This window comes from Sebastes umbrosus, chromosome 10 (assembly GCF_015220745.1).
Source record: "Sebastes umbrosus isolate fSebUmb1 chromosome 10, fSebUmb1.pri, whole genome shotgun sequence".
Lineage (NCBI taxonomy): Eukaryota > Metazoa > Chordata > Actinopteri > Perciformes > Sebastidae > Sebastes > Sebastes umbrosus.
In genome coordinates, this window is record NC_051278.1 from 21,791,638 (window position 1) to 21,813,222 (window position 21,585).

Consider the following 21,585-nt stretch of genomic DNA (forward strand, 5'->3'; position numbering starts at 1 on the left):
TAAGTGTCAGTCGGTGCACGAGGGTGAGGAAAATTACTTCAGTGCTATTTCTGGAATACTACGCGAGATACTGCTCTGTACATTCCAACATGAGCTGTACCGTTTTTAATGTATCTGAACATCCTTGAAACTGAAATGACTGTAACTGTATCACAAATAAAGCAGAAGTTTTATACAAATATATGTAGCAGGTTCCTATAGCGCTGTGGATCAATGCAAAGTTAATATGACAGCACCAAAAACAAAAACTATTAATTTATTTCAAGACAATTATTAATTAAAAAAACAAACTGCAGAATTGATGGCACAAAAAGGACAAGTATCCTCCGAGGCACATGTGGATCAATGTACTCGCTTGAAGATGAGTGCTGTCGTAGTGTTGCCCGTCTTGCCTCCAAACTGGAAACTCGGTGTAGGCAACTCCTGCACAAACTCAAATCCTGCGAGACAACACAGAACATTTGCAGGTTAAGAAAGAACATCACAAATGCTGTCTTTTAAACACAGATAACTAGAACCTTTTTTCTCGTTGATTATGGCTACAGAGGGGTTAGGAGAAGAACTGAGAGTCATGAACTATCCATCCACCATCTGTGGTGCTTCCCGGGGCCTTGTAAAGCCGGCCTGTCAGTGTGACAGATGAGATCTTCGGGCCCTTTGGCCCCCTGCAGGCTCTCCAGAGTGACTACACTGAGGAGGAGTGACAGCTAATGGACGCTTGCCGAAATTCTGACTTTACAAGGCTGTTGTTGCCTGAAGCTTAACAACCTGCCAGGTAACTGTCACAGTTGTGGAACTGTGTCTGACTGTGGGTCGGATAACAAAACTCAACATGTTTTCCCATTATTTTAACTTATTTACAGCACTTTAAAAGGTGCCCTGTGGAGTTTTCTTGTAAAACAAACAATTTAATACAGTCAGTGTTACCCATTGTGTGTATCTTTGAGCTCTAACAAACATGTCCAATGTATTTCATTCCTCATAAAACAGCCAGTATTTAAAGTATTTCAAATCCAGCATTGTTTACAGCCATGCTTGCTAGTTGGTCTTCTTCCCTGTCTTTGTTGGCGTATTGCTGCATATCTTGGCATGTTACCACCACCTGTAGATCAGTGAAATAGTGCGTAACCATTGGCAGGACTGTGTATTGCTCCACCTGCATGCACGTGACATGTGCATCCAGATGCGCATACACGAGATAAACAAAATGGGGACCCACTCGTAGAAAAAACAGCTCCATAACGCTACTAAACTCCACAGGGAACCTTTAACATTACAAGCAATTATTTTTAGATTTTTATTGCATTTTCCCCTCCAGGCAGCTATTTATTCTTATTCATTTGGCAACAACTACCAAGCAGCTAACCTGATTGTACTGTTAGCACAGGAATAGACAATCTGTGTAAAATATCCTGAAGAAAAATGTGCTCTATTAAAATATCCATTTCCTCGAAACTCAGGTATGAATGTTAGCCAGAACAGCCATTAGGGTAGGTTTCTATACATATTTATGGGCTTCTTTTATGGCAAATTTTAATAGCCTAGAGCTGTTGTCAGACCAGGGACCCTATTTGTCATCATTTACATCATGCATTGATTAGAAATGCATGAATTAATTAATTGCTTCAATTGCTTGCACAAGTGTTTGGCTCTTTTGTACAATACCAATGGACACTCAAAAACACCCAATCATGTGTATTTCTAAAATATATATATTCATACTTGCCAACCTCCCCCAGAAAAGTTTGTGTTTCAGAGACTTTGTTTCTTCTTGCATTCTTTGTTTCTACTTTGCATTCTGGTGACTTAAAAATAATGAAAATAATGAAAATAACAAAAATAGTAGTAGTACCCTGCAACAGCATTTTTATGTTAAACTTTTAATTTTGCCTTTAATTCTCAAGAAAGAAAACTGAGTAATTTGCTCCTCTGGCGTAAACTTGGCGTGTGAATCTTTAACATAAACTAATATTCGTCAGTTTTTATTCCGTTTCTGCTCCTGCAAACTGTAGGTATTACATACATTGCCAGAAACAGGTTAAGATAACGAAAAGGAAAAAGAAAGTGTGAAAATTAGCCATAAATCAGGAAAAATAGTGGGAGAATGGTGACCCCGGGAGGAAACTGGGAGAGGGTAATAAAAAACGGGAGTCTCCCGGGAAAATTGGGAAGGTTGGCAAGTATGTATGTATTGCCCAAGACCAAAATACTGACCTTCTGCAATACTTTAAAAAAGATGAATAAACTGCTGCAGGAAACCACAAAATAATACACTAGGAACTGCTTGAGCAATAGCAAGGAGGACGGGTTTGCACTATGACCTGTCAATCTGCCTTGTATGACAGTTGGAGAGCTGCATAGCCTGATAAGAAAGTCCTAAACAGCTCTCACATTAAGAAATGAACAAGATTTAACAGTATTTGTCAAAATAAATGATCAGACAACAAGTAATTTCCCCTCACCTTCACTGAATCGGTCTAGCAGCTGCTCTTTTGTCCAGTTACAGGAAGTGATAGCGAAGAACCCTTTGTCCTTGAGAGCGTCTTTTACAGCTTGGACATAGAGTTTCTTGCCGTCCTTGGAGTTGTCTGGGTTCAAGCTTATCGCATCAAATGTTCCTTTGTCGATGCAGACATCAAAACCCTTTAGCTTCCCTTCGCAGTTTAAGAAATCCATCTCCTAAAATACAGAAAAAAAAGGGAGAAGTTAAGGATTGTCTGTTGATCAACCCTACAGCAAATATACAGCCTCGTGTTTTGTGTGACTCTTTAGATGTAGGGTAAACTATATAGTTGCCTGCAGAAGATATCTTTCAGCATCAACCACGATGAAATGTGTTATACCTCACTGGTTAACTTTAAAACTAAATTCCAACTGCTGACATGACTGTGGTTAATACTGCGGAGGTTGCTGACCTACCATACCACCAGTGAAAGGAGCCCTTTATCTGGACAGAGGGCAGAACACCAGATCTCTGGGGAGAGCTCAAGAGCCACAACCACGGGTCACAAAATGTGTGATTTATGACCGATGCTCAAGTGATTCACTAGAGACAGAAATCCCTATATTGTTGCAAATGATCCGAGTAGAAAGTTGGAGGATGTTGAAGGAATACATGAAGGTGGCGTGTCAAAGTAGCAGTAGGCGATGTAAATGGAGGCCGGGCTTGACATAATGACCTTTGAGGTAAGCACTGTCGAAACAGCTTTTATTTTTATCATGTGGCTGAAACTACTCATACTCACTTAGACTCCATTCAAGGCTGCACATTCACACAAATTATTTTGGCATTCTGCTGTATTAAAAAAATACCAACATACCATTTCTCTCTCACATACACACACACACACACACACACACACACACACACACACACACACACACACACACACACTCACACAACCTCTGTGCTCCCCCTGTCCAGCTAAGGTCAATATTGACTTCAGTAGAGGGCTTTCTGCCCAAGCAAAGCACACACGGTCATAGGCGTGTGATGCATATAACATATATGCGAATGCATTATACACACAAGAGAGGAAAACTCATTCAGCACATCCCTTATAGACCAACCAGCATTATGAACTTGTTTTTCTTGCATGTGCATGTTAGAAGATACGTTAAATCCTACCAATCCATTTGAGGTGGTTTAATCTGAATGGTGGGCAGACTTCCATCACTTCCAGGGCCTTCTTCCTATCCAACTCTCCCACATAGTAAACACAGGAGAGTTTCCTCTGACCGTCCCAGGCCGGCTCGCGGTCTGCTGAAAGCTATATTGTTTCATTGGCATTTAGGAATAGAGGGGATTCATTTTTGTATCAATGGCTGATTTGTACATGGCGTAAGATCCACTAAATATTATGTTAGCTGCACTTAAGTGGAGTGGATTTAATTTTTTTCAGAAAACATGCTGTTCACCTAGCACTACAAGTACTTGCATAGTATACCAGTGATCAATTAAAACTGTAAATGGACATTAAAGTACATAAATACATGTGCAAAGATATACATTTCAGCCATGATGTGAATGCTCCAGCCTTATTTGTTGCAAAACCTGCAAAGATTTAAAATTCCCGAATAGAAAGTATGCCTGGTACCATTTCACATTTCCCAACTGTTGCTCACTTCTTATCACAATAATGTCACTTGAACAGACTGTAGCCCCTGTGGCAGCTAAATGTGGTGTAAGTTAACTGTACAGTAATGCTAATACGGTGGTACTGTGAATGTTATTTTCGGATTATTTCACAGCATTAACGTTCTAAAACACAAATAAACAACCCTCAAACACTCAATAGATGATTTACTGTGGAGACAGATGCTCTTAGTTTCATTTTCCTCTGCTGCCTTTCATTCATTACATCCAACGTGCATCAGTATATATATGCAGCAGTAAATATCATCACAGTGAGACAAAACCTTTATGGAAAATGTTTTTTTCCAGCATGTTTTTTTTAGATAAAAACAGGAGGGCACACTGAACTAGAGGTTGCAGAGTGTGTTTACTGCTGTGACCACCAGTAGCCCTAGTCCCATGTCATAATGCGTTTTCATACGTCGGCGGACTAATTTGCCTAATCTTCGCAGGTTTTTAGAACGCAGTGGATACGCAAATAACAATGGGTGGAAGGAACCTTTTAGTTCCTTGAAAAGTAGTTCCAGGGACTAAAAATCCCAGGAACTTTTGGTGGAAAAACCCAGCTAAACATAACTGAACCCACCTTTAAAGTGACATCCGTTAAGTCCTCCGCCTGCAGAACGTTTCTGGCCAATTCAACAGATGCTGCAGAATAATCTATACCAGTTAGATTCCTGTATCCATGTCCAGCCTTGACACAAAAAAAACACAGCAAAATAAAGAACAAAGCTTATCAACTGTTATAGAAATGTCTGAGAAAATTAAATCCATTAAAAGGCTCAGATCACCTAAATCAGACACATATTTTCCACTTAACCGCGAGTGGGATTTAGTCACACAGATAGTATTTGGCGAGGTTTTGAGATTGCAAAGAGGAAGACATTTGAATTGTGGCTTTCTAAGCTTCGGAATACAACAACAAGGAGTATTTCCACCATAACAATATCCCCGTTACCCTGTATAATCCACAGATGTTGCAATATTTTTTGTGATTTGTTGTGATTTTGGTGAACTGACCCTTTAACAACACTCACACTAAGTGCCCGTGAAATAACAATCATAATAGTGTCAAAAAATATTTTACTCTGTTCTCACCAGTTCAACTAAAAAGGCTCCATTTCCAGTGCCAATGTCAAGAATGGCAGCATTTTCTGGGATCTCAGCTCTGTCCATCCATCGCAGCACACGGCTCATGCTCTCCTCACCAAACCTTGGAAGAAGATGGAAACACACAGGCTTTAGTAATGGGACGGGCTATTATCAGACACCAAAACAAATCTCTTACTGGGAATCGTCATAGTATGGCATGACAAATATTCATACTGTAATCCAGCGGAAATGTTGGGTTAAATCAAGCAATGACCATGCCAGCATGTCAATACTCTGTATACTGTATGATTACCATATCTCACCAACATCCCCAACGTCTGTGAATGTCTCAAGTTCTTTTTGGTACGCCTCTTCCCAACTGCAGAAAAAGACAGTCACTGACAATTAGTTACATAAATAGTATACGCACAAATGACACATATTAGAATCATGATAAAGTGTAGTGCAAAAAAATAAACACAAATTATGTATAATATATAATCAATTCATTTATAAATTGCTAATGTTTTCAGACAGGTACCACGCATTTCTCCATTTAGCTTTATTGCATGACTGTTAGGTGAACAATATTGCCAAAGCGTCAATTCAATAATAACAATAATAATAAAAAAGAACAAAATAAAAACAAAAACATATATATATATATATATATATATATATATATATACACACAATATATATATACAATTAATTAAGCAAATTACAAATATATAGCTAGATATTTAAAAAAGAACATGGAAATGGTAGAAAACAATAGAGAAATAATTTAATTTAATTTAGTTTGTTGTGTCAATAAAACAAAAAATAAAAAATAATTAACAACAATATATTGCAATATCAAATATCAAATGTATATATAAAAAAATAAAAAATAAAAACATGAAGTAGAGGAGTAAATAAAAGACAGACTGTGAATCACACTATCTAACAGCACCTATTTACTAGCCAACAATTCAGCTTGTTCTCAACACCTAATGCTGGAAGTGTCAATTATACGTTGCGCACTTATTGTGGTAAATGTGGTTGAAATAAGCGGTCCTAAAACATATTTTAAAAGGGTTAACTACTAAGCTAACTACGGTACCGTTATATCAGGTACCGTTATCTCTGTTGTTGTCTCTTGTAGCTATAAGCTAAGCTAGCTGTGGCTATACATTAAGTTAACGTTATATATAACACAACGAATCACAACACTTAACTATTCTTTCGTCCCGAGTTTTGAAGGTCCAAAATCAATATCTGAGCATCTCTCGTCCTCTGGGTCCGATGTATTTCCACTTTTCACGTCTTCCGCGCTTTCTGTAGAAGAGACCTCCATGATGGAAAGAGGAAACACACTAGTGATGTGTTGGTCGCGAACGAGCCGGTTCAAAGAGCCGGCTCTTTTAAGTGAACGATAAGAGCCGGCTCCCGTACGAGAGCCGTTTTTTTTTTTTTTTTCTTTTTTTCTTTCTTTACTTAATTCAAGACAGAATCATAGGACGATATTCTCCGCGCCACGGGCATTCCATGCACTGACTGTTTTTTATTTGACCTTTATTTAACCAAGTAAAATCAATTGAGAACCAATTCTCATTTACAATGATGACCTGGCCAAGAGGCAGCAGCAAGAGTATGAAAACACAGTCCACACAAGCGACACAAACAGCACAGATACAGTACAGTATGACAAACATACAGCATGCCATGACAAGACATGAGAAAATGGCTAAAAACAGCATAGGTAAATAAATAGGTCAGAAATGAATAAACACTATGTACAAAAAAAGGTGGATTACTGGATGTTCTTTGTAAAATTGTAATGGAAGAGAGAGAGAGAGAGAGAAGTGACGGGCTGGTCAGCAAGTACAGCAGTCAACTATGACTTGTTGCAGCTTTTGTGTGAACATGTTGAGAGATGTGAGAGCTGTTAGTTTGAGCGTGTTTTGTAGTGAGTTCCAGTCATTTGCAGCGGCAAAATGAAAGGAATTATGGCCAAAGACAGTACGGACTTTTGGAATGATGAGCCTAATGAAGTCACTGGATCTTAAATGTGACTGAATGTTGTGTTAATGATGTCCGTGCGACCAATCAGGTGATGACAGATGAGGATCATACCATCAAGCAGGGAGGGGCGGGGATGCGTGGCGCGCTGACGGTCTACAGGTACAGAGCAGGAGGAGGAGAGGAGGAGAGAAAGAGAGAGAGGAGTGTGGTGCACGAATAGTAGACAAGATGAGTGACAGTCGGAAAAGAAGCGGCATGTAAAGTTACGGTATTCTGGAAATTATAAGGTTTAGTATAATTATATTGAATAATATAAGTGATATATATGCACACATACTAATCAAAGGTCAAAACAGCACTAAATTTGTCTGAATTATAAAAGGCAGAAGTGATAAAAATAAGAGCCGGCTCTTCTTGGTGAGCTGAGCCAAATGATCTGGCTCACCAAAAAGAGACGGAATTTCCATCACTAGTAACAAACTGTCAAGAAGTCGTCACCTACACTACATTTCCCAGCAGGCGTTGCGGTTGAAGACGTTTGAGGAGCAACCGCAGGGGGCGCCGGGAATTGCTCGGGATGTTTCCATCATGGCGGCATCCATTTCAGGTTATACTTTTAGTTCAGTGTGTTATCACAGCGCCAACAGCAACTCAGACCATGTGAGTACTCAACATTATGTCCACTAACTATTACACAATGTGTTGCGTGAGTGTGCGTAGCTAGATGATGTGTCTCTATCGTTTATAATCGCACATTAGTTAGTGTTGTTTTCCTCAGTGTCATCATCCTGTTGCTGGCTAGCTAGCTCGTAGTGGTGCCGTCTATTTACCGGCGACATATGGCTCAGCCTAGCAACAGAAACATGAAGACAAACTAGTAATACCAAGATGTTCCCACGTGTTACAGCTGCACATGTGTTTGATATCTATTTGTGTCACATTACCTAGAAAGAGCCATATGTATATATGAATACGTGCTTATATCAAGGTGGGAAGTGCTTGTTGTGGAAAGTTTGAGTTCCAGGAAATATTCAGTAGTTAGCATTAGCGTTGTTGCTAAGCTGCCAAGTCAAGTCACTTCCGCGTGCCGGGTGCTGCTGACGTCTGTCAGTCAGTGTGTCATGAACATATGAAGTTTCATAACAAGGTTAACGTTACTTTAACCTTTTTATGTTTTTGTCGTTTCCACATTGCTAGATTAGCTTCTTAGCCACGAAGCTAATGACAGGTGCATTTAAGTAAATACAGTCTTAACAAAGTGATTGACATGCGTACAAATATTCTTGTTTTGGCGTTATAGAAACGCAATGAAAGAGATGGTTTGTGGTCTGTGTATGGGGAAAGACATCTTTCACACTAAAGAAAGCTGATGGCAGCACTGTTTACACACCAGACTTTAAAAAAGTCTTCCTGGACAGCTGGATAGCTGCTGCTTTACTAGTTTGCTTGCATTCCTGACATAAGCAGAGGCTGCTGCAGCTGTTGTTTATTTACCACCTGTCCCTTTTTTGTAAGAAGTAAACGACTACCAGAACAAAAAAGTTGATTTTTAGTGCTACATGAAGGATTGTCCTGATTTGTGATTCAGTGATTCTGACACTGAATCACACTGGTTTACAAAGCACTAAATGGTTTAGTGCCAAAATACATTTCTGATCTTCTGCTATGTTATGAACCATCCAGACCTCTCAGGTCATCTGGATCAGGTCTGCTTAGTGTCCCCAGAGTCAGAACTAAACATGCAGAAGCAGCGTTCAGTTTTTATGCAGCAAATATTTGGAACAAGCTCCCAGAAACCTGCAGGACCGCTACAACTCTGAGTTCTTTTAAATCAAAGCTTAAAGTTTTCCTGTTTGCTGCTGCCTTTTATTAAACCAGATAATGATCTTATACTGCACTAGAGCTGTTACTCTTGTGTGTTATACTCTATTTTATCTTCTACCCTAGCTTTTATTTTTAGCTTATTTTTATTTTCTAATCTTTATTGTTTTTATAACTGTTTTAATTATGTCTTAATGTTCTTTTGCACTTTGTCGCAATGGTCTTGAATGTTTATGTAAAGCACTTTGAATTGCCCTGTTGCTGAAATGTGCTATACAAATAAAGCTGCCTTTCCTTGCCTATATTGCTGTTCTGTATGCAGTCAGTCATGTTCAAAACATTTACATGAAAAGATGATCCATCTGCTAGACTAATATAAAACAGAGACAAAGCTGTAACCAGAATATGTTTGGCATTTGTGCTCGGGAAAAATAACAACAATTCATTAATTAGAAAAGAAATGTTGGTTCTTTTTCTGTTGATCAACTAACTGATTAATGGACTAATTGTTTCAGGTCTACATTAGTGCCCTAACCACAGTTTTGTCAAACTGTATTTGCACAGGAGGGCTTCCTATTAGGAGATGTAAGGCAAGAAGAGACGGTCAGCATCAGTGACACACAGATCAGCACAGCAGAATTGCTCCAGGTAGTAGGTAAGCCCTGAAACATCTTAAGAAAAAGCATAGGTATAAATAACAATAAGACTGTCCTGAATACCCTTTGTTTTTGGGGCTTCGAAGCTTCTGGACAAATATTCAAAGGTATCCAAAGCTTTGCTGCGTGGCGCCGCAGTCTGTCATGTGCTTCTGTCTGTCTGTCTCCATATCCCCCATTTCAATGCCCGGGACAGTGCCGCTCCCGCACTACTGTACACACACCCACCTCTACACAAAACAAACAGCGATATCCGTTTGAGAATAATTAATAATAATTCATGTTGAAGATGAATAATGAATATAATGTTGTGGGATTATTCCTTATTTCATGGTCTTTTTGGGGATTATTATTACATACTTATACTATATATATATATATATATAAACAAAGCATTGGAATACTGATTTTGAGGTTGATTACCACGGCCATGGTCGAAGCTTCGAAGCATTCGGGTCAGCACTGACTAACAATAATATTAATGAAGGCTGAATTCCATTTAGCTTCTTCAGTGTCAGGGTCCTGGTATTTGGGAAACTTAAATAGAATGGAGTCATTGTTAATGTTAATAATAAAACCTGTCAAAATGTCAGCTGTGAAAAAAGTTTGTGGCTATAAGGTAAGACACACATTATGAGCCTCGCAAGATTGTTAAGGTTAGGCACTGACTTCGATTAGTTAAGGTTAGGCATTGACCTTGAATGGTTAAGTTTAGGATAGGTCATCAGCCACCGAGCTTTTTGCAAGTTTTCACAATTTGCGCGTTACCTTCTAGACACTACAGTGAAAAAAGGCTTATCAGAACAACACGTAAAAAGTTGTGTTAAAGTCCCTGTGCTCACTAGGGCTGACCCAAATGCTTCAAAGCTTCGACCATTGTCATGGTATTTGACCTCCAAATCACTATTCGAATGCTTCGTTGACATTTTTTTTATACAAGTATGTAATAATAATGTATAAATCCCAAAGTTGCCCATGAAATAAGGAATAATCCCACAAAATTATTCATTATTCATATTCAACATTGATTATTATTAGTTATTCTCAGACGGATAGCGCTGTTTGTCGTATGTGGAGGTGTGTGTGTGTACAGTAGTGCAGCAGCAGCGCTGTCCCGGGCACTGAAACGGGGGATATGGAGACAGACAGACAGACAGAAGAACATTTCAGACTGCTGTGCCGTGCTGCTCCACGAAGCTTCGAATAACTTCAAATACTCTCACCAAAGCTTCAAAGCCCAAAAAATGGTATTCGGGACAGCCCTACTGCCCACACAGGGGCAGTAGGGCTGAACTTGTTTTACTTGTTAATAGCTGTGTAGGTGTATACAGACTGAGTAGGTGTGTACAAACTGAGGTTGTTGACGGCTTCCTCACTCCCTGGTTCGTTGCATCTATTCAGGACAACTTTTATCATTCTTTAAGTACATACATTTTGATGACATCCCGTAATTCCCAGAGTAGCATTGTCCATCCTTAACCTGAGGAGAAGTTAAATCAGCCATAAATTAAAACACCCGTATGGGAGTGCAGGGCTCTTAATATCTGTTTTATAGACTGTTAACTAACTATTCATGTTGAATAGATACAGTTCTTGTTGGAGATGCTTCTTTGCATACTTAATAGTTACAAAGCACACCTTCCAATATCAGTCAAGCAGACTGATGATGACGGGACATTAAAGAAGGGGGAAAACAAAACACAATTACTCTGTCAGATTTACTCGCTTTGACATTTCAATTTCAAATGAGTGATCATCAGTCAGTATCGCTGCAGGAGAGCCACAGGAATCAGTATATATCAAGAATGGATTATATATATATATTTTTTTTTCAGTTGTGTGGATTGCTTGGTTTTACTGCTTCCTGGATCTCTCCTCTGCCCTTTCAGTCCTATTTGGAGACGCGTGTTTGGATGCATCTGAATGGGAAATGTAACTGGGAAAGAAATTATGCCAATAAGCAGCTTTTTGCTGAGCACTTATCCTTCTGCTGCAGTCACAGAAGTGTGCAGAATTATACTAATGACCTCTTTTTAAAGTGGTTGGCGTGAGAGTCTACTCGCTACATGATTTTGTATTGTCAACTAAAACAACTGAAACAAAAAGCCAATGTAACATAATCATTAACAGGAGGAGGGAAATTCATTTTAGGCCATATAAATTACAGGCATCTTCCTGAATACGATAAAGATACCTATGTGAATGACAGCAGGTTGTAGTCCTCTGTTTTTGAATCTTGGTTTTGTGGGGCTACGCCTTTTAAAGATTTTGCAAATATGATGCTCCATAACTGAAACATCTGTCTCTATTTGTTCCCAACAGAAATCCATAACCATGATCCCTGTGCACAGTTATTTAGGTAAGATATGAGCTTTTTTATTATTATTATTATTATTATAATAATAACTTTTAATTAATAGCTTATTATTATTAACTGATTATCATCAGTTGTCAGTTGTGCCAACATGTCACATGTCACAGACACTGCTTTAGGGAGACAAAAATGGTCAGCCAACAATTTTGGGCCATGATCATTTCATTTAGGAAAACCTGACATGAAACTGTTACACATGCATAATAAGATAAGGTAGGGTGAAGTGGCATTTTATTAGAGCTTTTGTTGCCTAATGCATGTAGAGAGTCTGAGAGCTCTGAGCATATATTATTGTTGGTTTGTTCCTCAATAAAAAGTGCTTTTGTGCAGAGTAGCTTGTGGTATCTTAGTTTTATGTCATTGTAAATATACTGAGAATTTCAATGAATACATCACTTACCTTACATGCATTTTAGCACAGGCTGAATTTATTTGACATTGGACAGCAGATGGCCCCACCAGACAAGATTGGGTAGAAGAAGTAGGCCAAGGCAGTGGAGGAGTAGCAACATGATGAATCAGTTTGAACTTACTTGTTTGTTTTTCCTTTCATCAGCTTTTATGACTACGCAGGCAAACTCAATGAAGAAAATCTCAACAGCATTCTTAAAGATAGGCGGAAAGTGAGTCAATTTTTTTTTGTTATTGTCATTTCAACATTGTGGCTGATGTCCTGTAAAATGTCAGTTATTGCCTTTCAAACTAAGGCTACACTAAAATGAAACCTTAGAAATCAGACAGGATTTTTTAATATATATATATATATATATATATATATATATATATATATATTCATTTAAGTTTTATTGTAAACGAATGAGTGATTGTAAACTAAATGTGTGAATCTGTGTGTATCTCAAAATATAAATTAGATCAAAGTTTAGCTGTGGAAAATTTCCTTCAAAGTCCTGATTTCAACAGTTCAGCAGCAACAGCTTCAAATATAAAATTAAACAACATGTCATGTACCATTGTATTGAAATGAATTATGTTACATTTCCTCATTGAAGTATTTCGTAGCTGTACAGGTTTCATAATTATTAGTTCCACATACTGTATTTTGTGTTTTGGTCACGCGGTTGGATTAGTGAGACTGTACAGGATTAAACGCATTGTAAAAAAGATTTGTTTCTTCGGTTGTGTAGAACGTCATTGGTTGGTACCGGTTCCGGAGGAACACGCAGCAACAGATGTCGTTCAGGGAACAGATCATCCACAAACAGCTGACTGAGCTGCTTGGTGTGCCCGACCTCGTCTTCCTTCTTTTCAGCTTCATCTCCACCGCCAACAGCTCCACGCACGCACTGGAGTATGTGCTCTTCAGACCGAACCGCAGGTAATAACTGCATGCATTACCATTGGCAGAGCATTTTGGCAAATTGTTCTTGGGCGCTACCCACATAATCAGCTGTGCTGCTCATCCCACAAATGCATGATCCTTACAAGTTGGACATCATTGCGAAGGTAAATAAACAGGCTTTCCAACGATGTAAAATACAATGCCAATTAGCATTGTAATAACAGAGAAATAATCGACCAAACACAAGTTTCCGAACTTTGTTTTTCCAGTATATATTTGGCTCAAGAGTTCAGCAGTTGAACATGTATGAAATTACGTTTAGAAAGTTTTACACATTGCTGATACAGTAACTGGAGAGATTTATTTTTCTTGTAATTTCAGTTTATAGTCACCAGAATCCATCTCATTAAATAAAGAAATGCAAACAAATGTATGTTTGTGTTGAAAATAATTGTATGTAGTGTTATGCTATGTGTGTATACAGTATTCATTTCATGATAAAGTATGTTATAACAGTGCTAACTGGTCATCTCTACTCAGTAGGTTCAACCAGAGGATCACCCTCTCAATCCCAAACCTTGGCAACACAAGCCAGCAGGAATACAAAGTCTCCTCAGTGCCCAACACCTCACTCAACTACACCCAGGTCATCAAAGAGCATGGGTAAGGTTTGGACTTTCTCTTTGCACTGCACCCATGTCACTGCTAACTCCCATTTTTGGGGGGTCAGAGAGAGTTTAGACAGCCATATGTCTCCTCAGATATGCGTGGAGTTACAGCAGCCACCTGTTTTCACCTACAGCAGCTTCACCTTGAGGGTATAACATATGCAACTCCCTCCCACCTCCAAGCTGGGGCCTCAACTAATCAGTGGGAGTTGCTTCCATTCCACAAACACCTTTCTGTTTGATGGGGTGCACTGCTGGCAGGGATTAGACCTGTGTCTCCTCGGTGGTGTGCGACTTAAGAACATCCAACATTTGTGCGCTAGTCCTAGTTTACACTGACACTGTGTGTAAGTGGTGTCAGCATACATTTGCGGGTGACTGCCTGCAGTAGAAAGCTGGTATGTGTCAGGGTGCACATGCTCCTGCTTGTATTTCTGTGTCTTTGTGTTTAAACTTAGACCCTCTCATTCTGTTATAGAAGGGTTGAATACTGCGTGTTAGTATCTAAAGTGCAGGGGGTTTAGCCAGGCCTGTCTATTCAGCTTCTGATACAATCACTTTATTTTCACCTCAGCTCACTCAGCTGATTTTTTTGTGTGACAGCCAGTTGAATCTGTTTGATTTATGAGATAGAAGACGTCCTCAATTTAACCGCTACACACCTTTACTGTGCTTTGAAATGTTTGATCTTTGAACAAACTGGGTGAGCTTGTACTGGGTGTGTGTGCGATGTTATTTATTATGTCTTTAATGATGTAATAGATATATCTATTGGTAAATATCTTTCCAGGGCTGAGTTCTTTGACAAAGATGGTGTGATGAAGGATATACGAACAATATTCCAAGTCTACAGCGCGCTACAAGATAAAGTGCAGGTGAGCTGGATAATGGTGGATTTTACCTAATGGTGTGTTCACACCAAGAGCGAAGGGAACTTTTTCGCGCAGTGCGATTACATACAAAGTCGATGCAAAGACGCAAACACACGAAATTTGCGTAATTTGCATATTAGCGGGAGTTGAAATATTTCAACTTGAGCGAGAAATTCGTGTGTCGCAAAAGCCTATCAGTGTTGAGATTTTCCTCCTGTCGTCACTGACGTCCTGACATCGAAATGGAGGGAAAAAAATACTGTAGCCGTCTGTGGGCACCCAGAGTTACGATAGTACATCATATTTGTACAGAGACCGGACGAAACTGTGTATAAATGTATGTGTATAAACCGACTGTCTATGGTATAAACAACAACGTCGCTGCTGTATTTATGTCTTGATGACTTTATCTTGAGTTGATGGAGCAGGTGCATAGCCTGGCACTGATCGATCCGAACCCCATTCAGAAAACAAGCATTTTAAAAGTTGTTTACTTGTCGTCTTGCGGACAGACCTTACAAAGCATGAATTCATTCTTTTTACAAATCGGCATTATTATGTAGTTATTTTGGCAATCTTTTGATCTGTTTATTGCAATGAAATCACAGCACAATCTGTTTATTTTAAGTTCATACCACAGTAGCGACGTGTGGCTTGCTAGATACAGTCAGTGCAATGGCACTGTATGTGAATACAGCTCGGTTCCGGGTGATGTATGAACCCAGAGACGACGGTGTTCGGTTTTCTGACGTATCTGGGACTTCCATAACATGTACAAAGCAGCAAGACTGGCTATTTCTTCCACGGTTGATGGCGGAATTGGCGGAAACAAAAATTGTTGGTATCTATATAGACAAGCTCCATCTCCTCTCTGGCTTGCTAGCGTGAATGAACACAAATGATACGGGTCCAACTCGCGTGAGTAAAGCGAGGCGAAAATTTGCTTCGCTCTTGTTCTGAACACAGCATAACACGTGTAGTGAAATTGTTTTCTCACTAAATTATTTAGTTTTTCCTTTTTGTGTGAGGTTTTCACCAGTTTGTCTTGTTTCCAGGCTGTGTGTGGGGAGGTAGAACAAAGTGAACGCGTGAAGGAGAAAATTCAACAGGATGTGAACAGTCTCAAACAACAAATTGCTCTCAGGAAACGCAAGACGGCAGAAGAGGAGAGAAGTAGGCGCCAGTTTTGGATTCCATAACTTGTGTCATTAAATTTCAAATGTGTGCTGGTCTGAAACAAAAACTGGCTTTATAGCAAACAAGAAATATTAAGCTTCAGTTCTTCTGAGTTGATCCCTTTCCCTCAGGCCTTTTTAAAATATTTGATCAGTCAACCGATCAAACTTAATTTCCTCAGATATTATGTGCTAACATTTTGCAAAAACGTCCACATGCTTTACCCTTTTTACTAGTTATATCTCTCTCTGTGCTCCACAGGGCTCCTTCAGACCCAAAATGCAGACTCCCATCCCACTCCAGAGGAGAATACAGAACCTTCTGAGGCTTCCCCTCTTTCCAGGATAACGTTCCACACACCCTCTGCTCCGGAGCGGCCCAGTACCTCACCTAACCCACCGTCTTATTCTGACCTCTTATCCCAGGGTGACTCTCTGCTCTCCTCTTCCTCCCCACCTACCAGTGCTGCTCTACTGCCCCGGCCCCAAGCTGTGGGCTCTCCGGGACACCCTACCCCGGGCCCGCTGGGGATGGGCCTGGGTCTCGGGCTGGGCCTGGGCCTCGGCGCCAGCTCTAATCCCGTCGCCACTCCAAGCACCCCGTACCTTGGCAACGGTGACGGATCAAGCTCTGACTCGTTAGACAGACAAGCCGCAGGGCAGGAAGATGACGAAGACGACGAGGATGACGACGAGGAGGACGAAGATGAGGACAGTAGCGAATATGAGAACTTAGTGAGCGAAGCCGGGCATCTGCCAATGGTCTCTGCCAGCGTTTTAGCACAAGGCCGCCCAGCTGCCCTCAGTCCGGATGGGGACGCTCGTGGCTCACAGACCACATAGAAACACGCCACATGGTGTGTACGGGACACAAATAAGTGACGCACCTTGAGAGGTGGGCATCTCAAGCAATCAAAGATAGACAAAAACAGACAAAAGAAGTGCCAGTCCTGAAAGTGAAAGGCATGCACAGGTGGCGTCCCGCTGTGAGTGTTTCTCGTCTTAGTCTGATCTCCATTTTAAGGGGAAACTTTGCTAGGCTTTGCAGGCTTAACAGGTGTGTCTCACTGGGGGGGGAAAAGTCGTCTGTTTTCATTTTTTTCTTTTTGGAATGGGGTCAGTGTGGGTACTTAAGTGTGGATGTTTCTGCTCCCTAAAAGACAGGCCCTGCTCCACGCTTTATATCTTTTTATTTTCATCACCAACTCTGAGCACCTACTCTTGCATTACCTCTTGCACTATTTTTTTGCCTTCTTTTAAACAAACCATCTAAGAAAAGCAACAGGAGAATATTCTGCGGCCTTCAAAACAATTTTAAAAAAAAGTAAGCAAATGGTTAACTTTTTATTGTGTCATTTGAAAAAGAGATATATTATGTACCTAGAATTTCTTTAAAGGGCCAGTGTGTAACATTTAGGCGGATCTATCGGCAGAAATGGAATATCCAGTAGTTTCCAGTAGTGTATAATCACCTGAAACTAAGAATCGTTGTGATTTCGTTAGCTTAAAATGAGCCCTTCATATCTACATAGGGTCCTCTTAACTGAGTCGCCATGTGTCTACAGTAGCCCAGAAGAGAAAAACCAAACACTGGCTCTAGAGAGAGCCTTTCATGTTTTTACGGTACCTGAAGGCCACCGTAGTTCTCCGACACGCTTGGAAAGGGAGGAGTGAGCGGAGGTGTATTCAGTTGGTTGCAATCTGCCACCTCACCACTAGATGTCACTAAATCCTACACACTGGTCCTTTAACATGCACATTTCTCTCATTTGATTTTGGACTTATTCGATTTTCTTTTCCATGTTCCAGTCTTAAATTAATCAATCAATTGCCTATTTAAATGATGAAGATAGAATTTCAAACTAAATTTACTCTGCCACTTCTATAATGGGTGCTTTATATATACATATATATATTTTGTCAGATCAATAGTTAATCTAATTTGATTGACAAGAATGTCAATGTCTTGTTCTTCTTGGTTAACACTGAAATTGTATGCGCTTTGCTGCACTTAACAAAAATTTAAGATTTCTTTATTATTGTGCTATACCAATGCTGTCATGTTGTGCCACTCCTCTTCGACCACCCTGAGCCAAACTCAGCTCAGCTTCTGTGTGTTGTACGGGGCTCGCAGGGCAAACACAATGTACTGTAGCTTTACTAACCAGATGCTTAAGGTTCCCTTTCTTCTGCTGCTGCAACACAGAGAGTTACCACTAAAAACAAAACTGCATCTGTCTGTTCTTCTTCATAGAAAAACCTGGCTGCTACTTCCACTTCACAGTGCTGGTTGTCTCCAATACTACTGACCGTGATCATATAACCACTTCATGCTCACTTCTCACTGACTTGTTCTCTATTAAAGTCCTAATGGAAGGCTGATAACCCCCTGTAGTGTGTGAATTGTAACATTGAGAAACAGAGAGCAGACGATCACCTTCCTTTCTTGGCATAGTTGATGGCAGACCTTGTGTATTCTGACCTGGTTGGGTCAGTGTTACGTGTATGGACCTGGATAATGTGATGCAAACATCATGACCATGCTTCAGTATACAGTGCCTTCCACTCAGGGCAGTTTCTATCTGCACACAGAACACATTCACAGATCTCTCTTGAGGGGTAAAATTACAGTAAAACACAGTTGTATTTGCAATAATCGACTTCCAGTTTTTTTTTTTTCTTTTAGTGCTGCAGGTGTGTGCCTCCCTTTCCATGATGTGGTGTTTTGTCTACCTGAAACAATCCTCACTGCTTCCTAAAGCCGTTTTCCCTTTTTACTTTCACTGACTCACGGATGCAGCTGTGACTTTGCTTGCTTTGTTATTTGAAACTGGAATCATAACTGTAAAGTCAGAGGGAATATGCTAAGTTGATACTTCCTGCAAGACAGAGGTGGTATGATGAGCATGACTGACGACTTTCTTTTTAAAAAGCCCATATGAAGACAACTTGAGTAACACGGTGTGGATTGATTGGATGCTGGGTACTTGCATGAACCGGTCAATTCTAGAGACACAGTTAATATTCAGCATGGACAGACATTTGCACATGGAGGACGTCTTTGATCAGCAGGTTGCACTCACAAATGAAGACATTTTGTGGCGGTAGAAGCTTTGCCTTGTGAATAAGCTCCACTTTATTTTCACGGCCTGTTTGTATGTCATGTTTTTTGCCTCATTTCATTTGCCCTGATGTGCAATGCCAATGCATCACTTATTGGGAACTGGCACTCAAAATGTTACTTCATAATCACCCAGAGTAACACAATCACACAATGTTAAAAAGAAATGATAAAATCAATTTGTTAGGAATATGGTTTCCTTTGAGTACTGGAATAGAATAAGGAAATATATAATGAATGTATAGTAGACAAGGGAGGGGGGTAGCATTTAAACAGCACTTACTGTATCAGCTTGTCTCAGTTGAGTGTTGTGGTGGTATAGAGCAGCCGTTCTCAATGTTGGGCCTCACTCTTAATCCTTGCCTCAGTCCGTAGATGATTGCTTTTTAAATCTTTCTTTCTGGCATCCCCAGGTGTAACCCTGACTTGATGGCCAGAATGAAAGCCAGCAGGGCTCTGGGGCTGTAAAGCGTGAGAGGACTAACCTTGTTAGTATCCTATACCTTTCAAGTTCCAACATAGTACAAATATACACTCATGTACTCTTACTGTAAGGGGTGACCCTTCCCCGAGTGGGATATTGCAACATCAACACCTCCCTGAAAGCACAAAGTCCAGTGCACAGCTTCGAACTTCTCAGCTTTTATCTGGATGTGTGTACTTGACGAAAAGTAGATCAAGGACTTGCTTGGACGAGCACAGAGAATATGGTTCTTAAATTGGGGGGATAATAAATGAGACATGCATATGTGACATGATGTGCTTTTGTGTTCTTATTGCGGCAAACGGAGTACCACTTCTAACGCGCAAGTTTAAAGGTGCTATTGATAACATTCAGCCTCTAGATGTTGTATTCTCCCTCCCTTGTTCCATTGCATTTACTTCACAACAAGTCATTGCCAGGCACTTAGCGTCACTCAGCCATTTATCTGTTTTTTTCCACACTAATTGACGACCCAGAGATACCACATGATACCAACTTAATTTTACTAGAAGTTAGAAGTGGGAACCAAATGTCAGATATCTTCCACAGAGATAAACAAAACATTAATTTTGGACCCACCAAACTTTTACAAATGATTAATTCACAGTCATATTTTGTTTTTATTTGGCACCTTTCTAAAGGCTCCAGGGATATGTTATTTTATTATTTTTTTATATTCGTCTACATACATTATTATTCATGGTTACATTCATACTCTTATTTTTTTTTTAACAAAATTTTTTTTGCAGGTTAATTAAAGAACATGAAATGACAACAACTAAAAGCCAATAACTAGAAACTATTTCAGCTTCTCCCAAAGACGAACCACATTTTATACTTTTGGATATGTATTTATGGGCTTTCCAGTAAGACACGCATTGCATTCATGTGTACATTTTCGCAGGTGCACAAATGACTTGGTGCAAATTCATTTTTGGCTTCAAAGTGTGTAGATGCCCGTCAATAATAATATATATATATATATCTTTTTTTTTATCTTTTATTTGGCACCCTTTTAAATGTTCTGGGGATAGATTATCATTATTATTATTTTTTTATATATTTGTCTATGTAGAAATGTTATCAATAAGACCTTTAAAAATTAATGGTTACATTCATGCTCTTATTATTTTTTTTTAGCAAAATGTTTTTGCAGGTTAATTAAAGCATAAAATGAAAATAACTAAAGTGCAATTACTAGAAACTATTTTAGCTTTTCTGAAAGACAAACTACATCTTATACATTTGGATATGTATTTATGGACTTTTCTTGTAAGACAAGAGTTGCATTCATGCGTACATTTTCGCAGGTGTACAAATTACTTTTTCATTTTCGGCTTCGGAGTGTGTAGATGCCCATCAATAATTATATTTTTAGTTTTTATTTGGCATCTTTTAAATGCTTTGTGGATTTATTATTATTAATTTTTTTATTTTTTTATATTTGTCTACATAACCATCATTTTTTGGAGGTTAATTAGAGCATAAAATGACAATAACTAAAGTGCAATAACTATTATAGCTTCTCCCAAAGACAAACCAAATCTTTATGGGCTTTTCTGTAATACAAGCGTTGCATTCATGCATACATCTTTCAGGTGTACAAATGACTTGGTGCAAATTAATTTTCGGCTTCGGAGTGTGTAGATGCCCATCAATAATTATATTTTTATTTTTTATTTGGCACCTTTTTAAATGCTCTGTGGATTTATTATTGTTAATATATATATATATTTTTATATTTGTCTGCATAATCATCATTTTTGGGGGGTTTATTAGAGCATAAAATGACAATAACTAAAGTGCAATAACTATTATAGCTTCTCCCAAAGACAAACCACATCTTTATGGACTTTCCATGTAAGACAAGTGTTGCATTT

General features: G+C 39.3%; 2 protein-coding genes across 3 annotated transcripts; one reads left to right on the plus strand and one right to left on the minus strand.

Annotated features, from left to right (window-relative positions):
- Nucleotides 1-274: 274 nt before the first annotated feature.
- Nucleotides 275-6,627, minus strand: eef1akmt2 (EEF1A lysine methyltransferase 2). The gene is made up of 6 exons (XM_037783246.1): nt 6,448-6,627; nt 5,541-5,606; nt 5,234-5,348; nt 4,722-4,829; nt 2,463-2,679; nt 275-440 (listed from the first exon to the last, which is right to left on the minus strand). Exons 1-6 carry the CDS (start codon nt 6,564-6,566, stop codon nt 343-345), a joined length of 723 nt encoding a protein of 240 aa, XP_037639174.1. The 5' UTR covers nt 6,567-6,627; the 3' UTR covers nt 275-342.
- Nucleotides 6,628-7,753: 1,126 nt separating this feature from the next.
- On the plus strand, nt 7,754-19,974 carry abraxas2 (abraxas 2, BRISC complex subunit). Of its 2 annotated transcripts, none has more exons than XM_037782696.1 (9): nt 7,754-7,894; nt 9,620-9,710; nt 12,034-12,070; nt 12,642-12,708; nt 13,231-13,421; nt 13,926-14,048; nt 14,844-14,928; nt 15,981-16,098; nt 16,363-19,974. In XM_037782696.1, the coding sequence occupies exons 1-9, from the start codon at nt 7,823-7,825 to the stop codon at nt 16,941-16,943; spliced, it is 1,365 nt and encodes a 454-aa protein (XP_037638624.1). In that variant the 5' UTR covers nt 7,754-7,822; the 3' UTR covers nt 16,944-19,974. The 2 variants fall into 2 exon arrangements, with proteins under 2 accessions (XP_037638624.1, XP_037638626.1); XM_037782698.1 differs by having other exon boundaries at nt 13,929-14,048.
- The last annotated feature ends 1,611 nt before the right edge of the window (nt 19,975-21,585 follow it).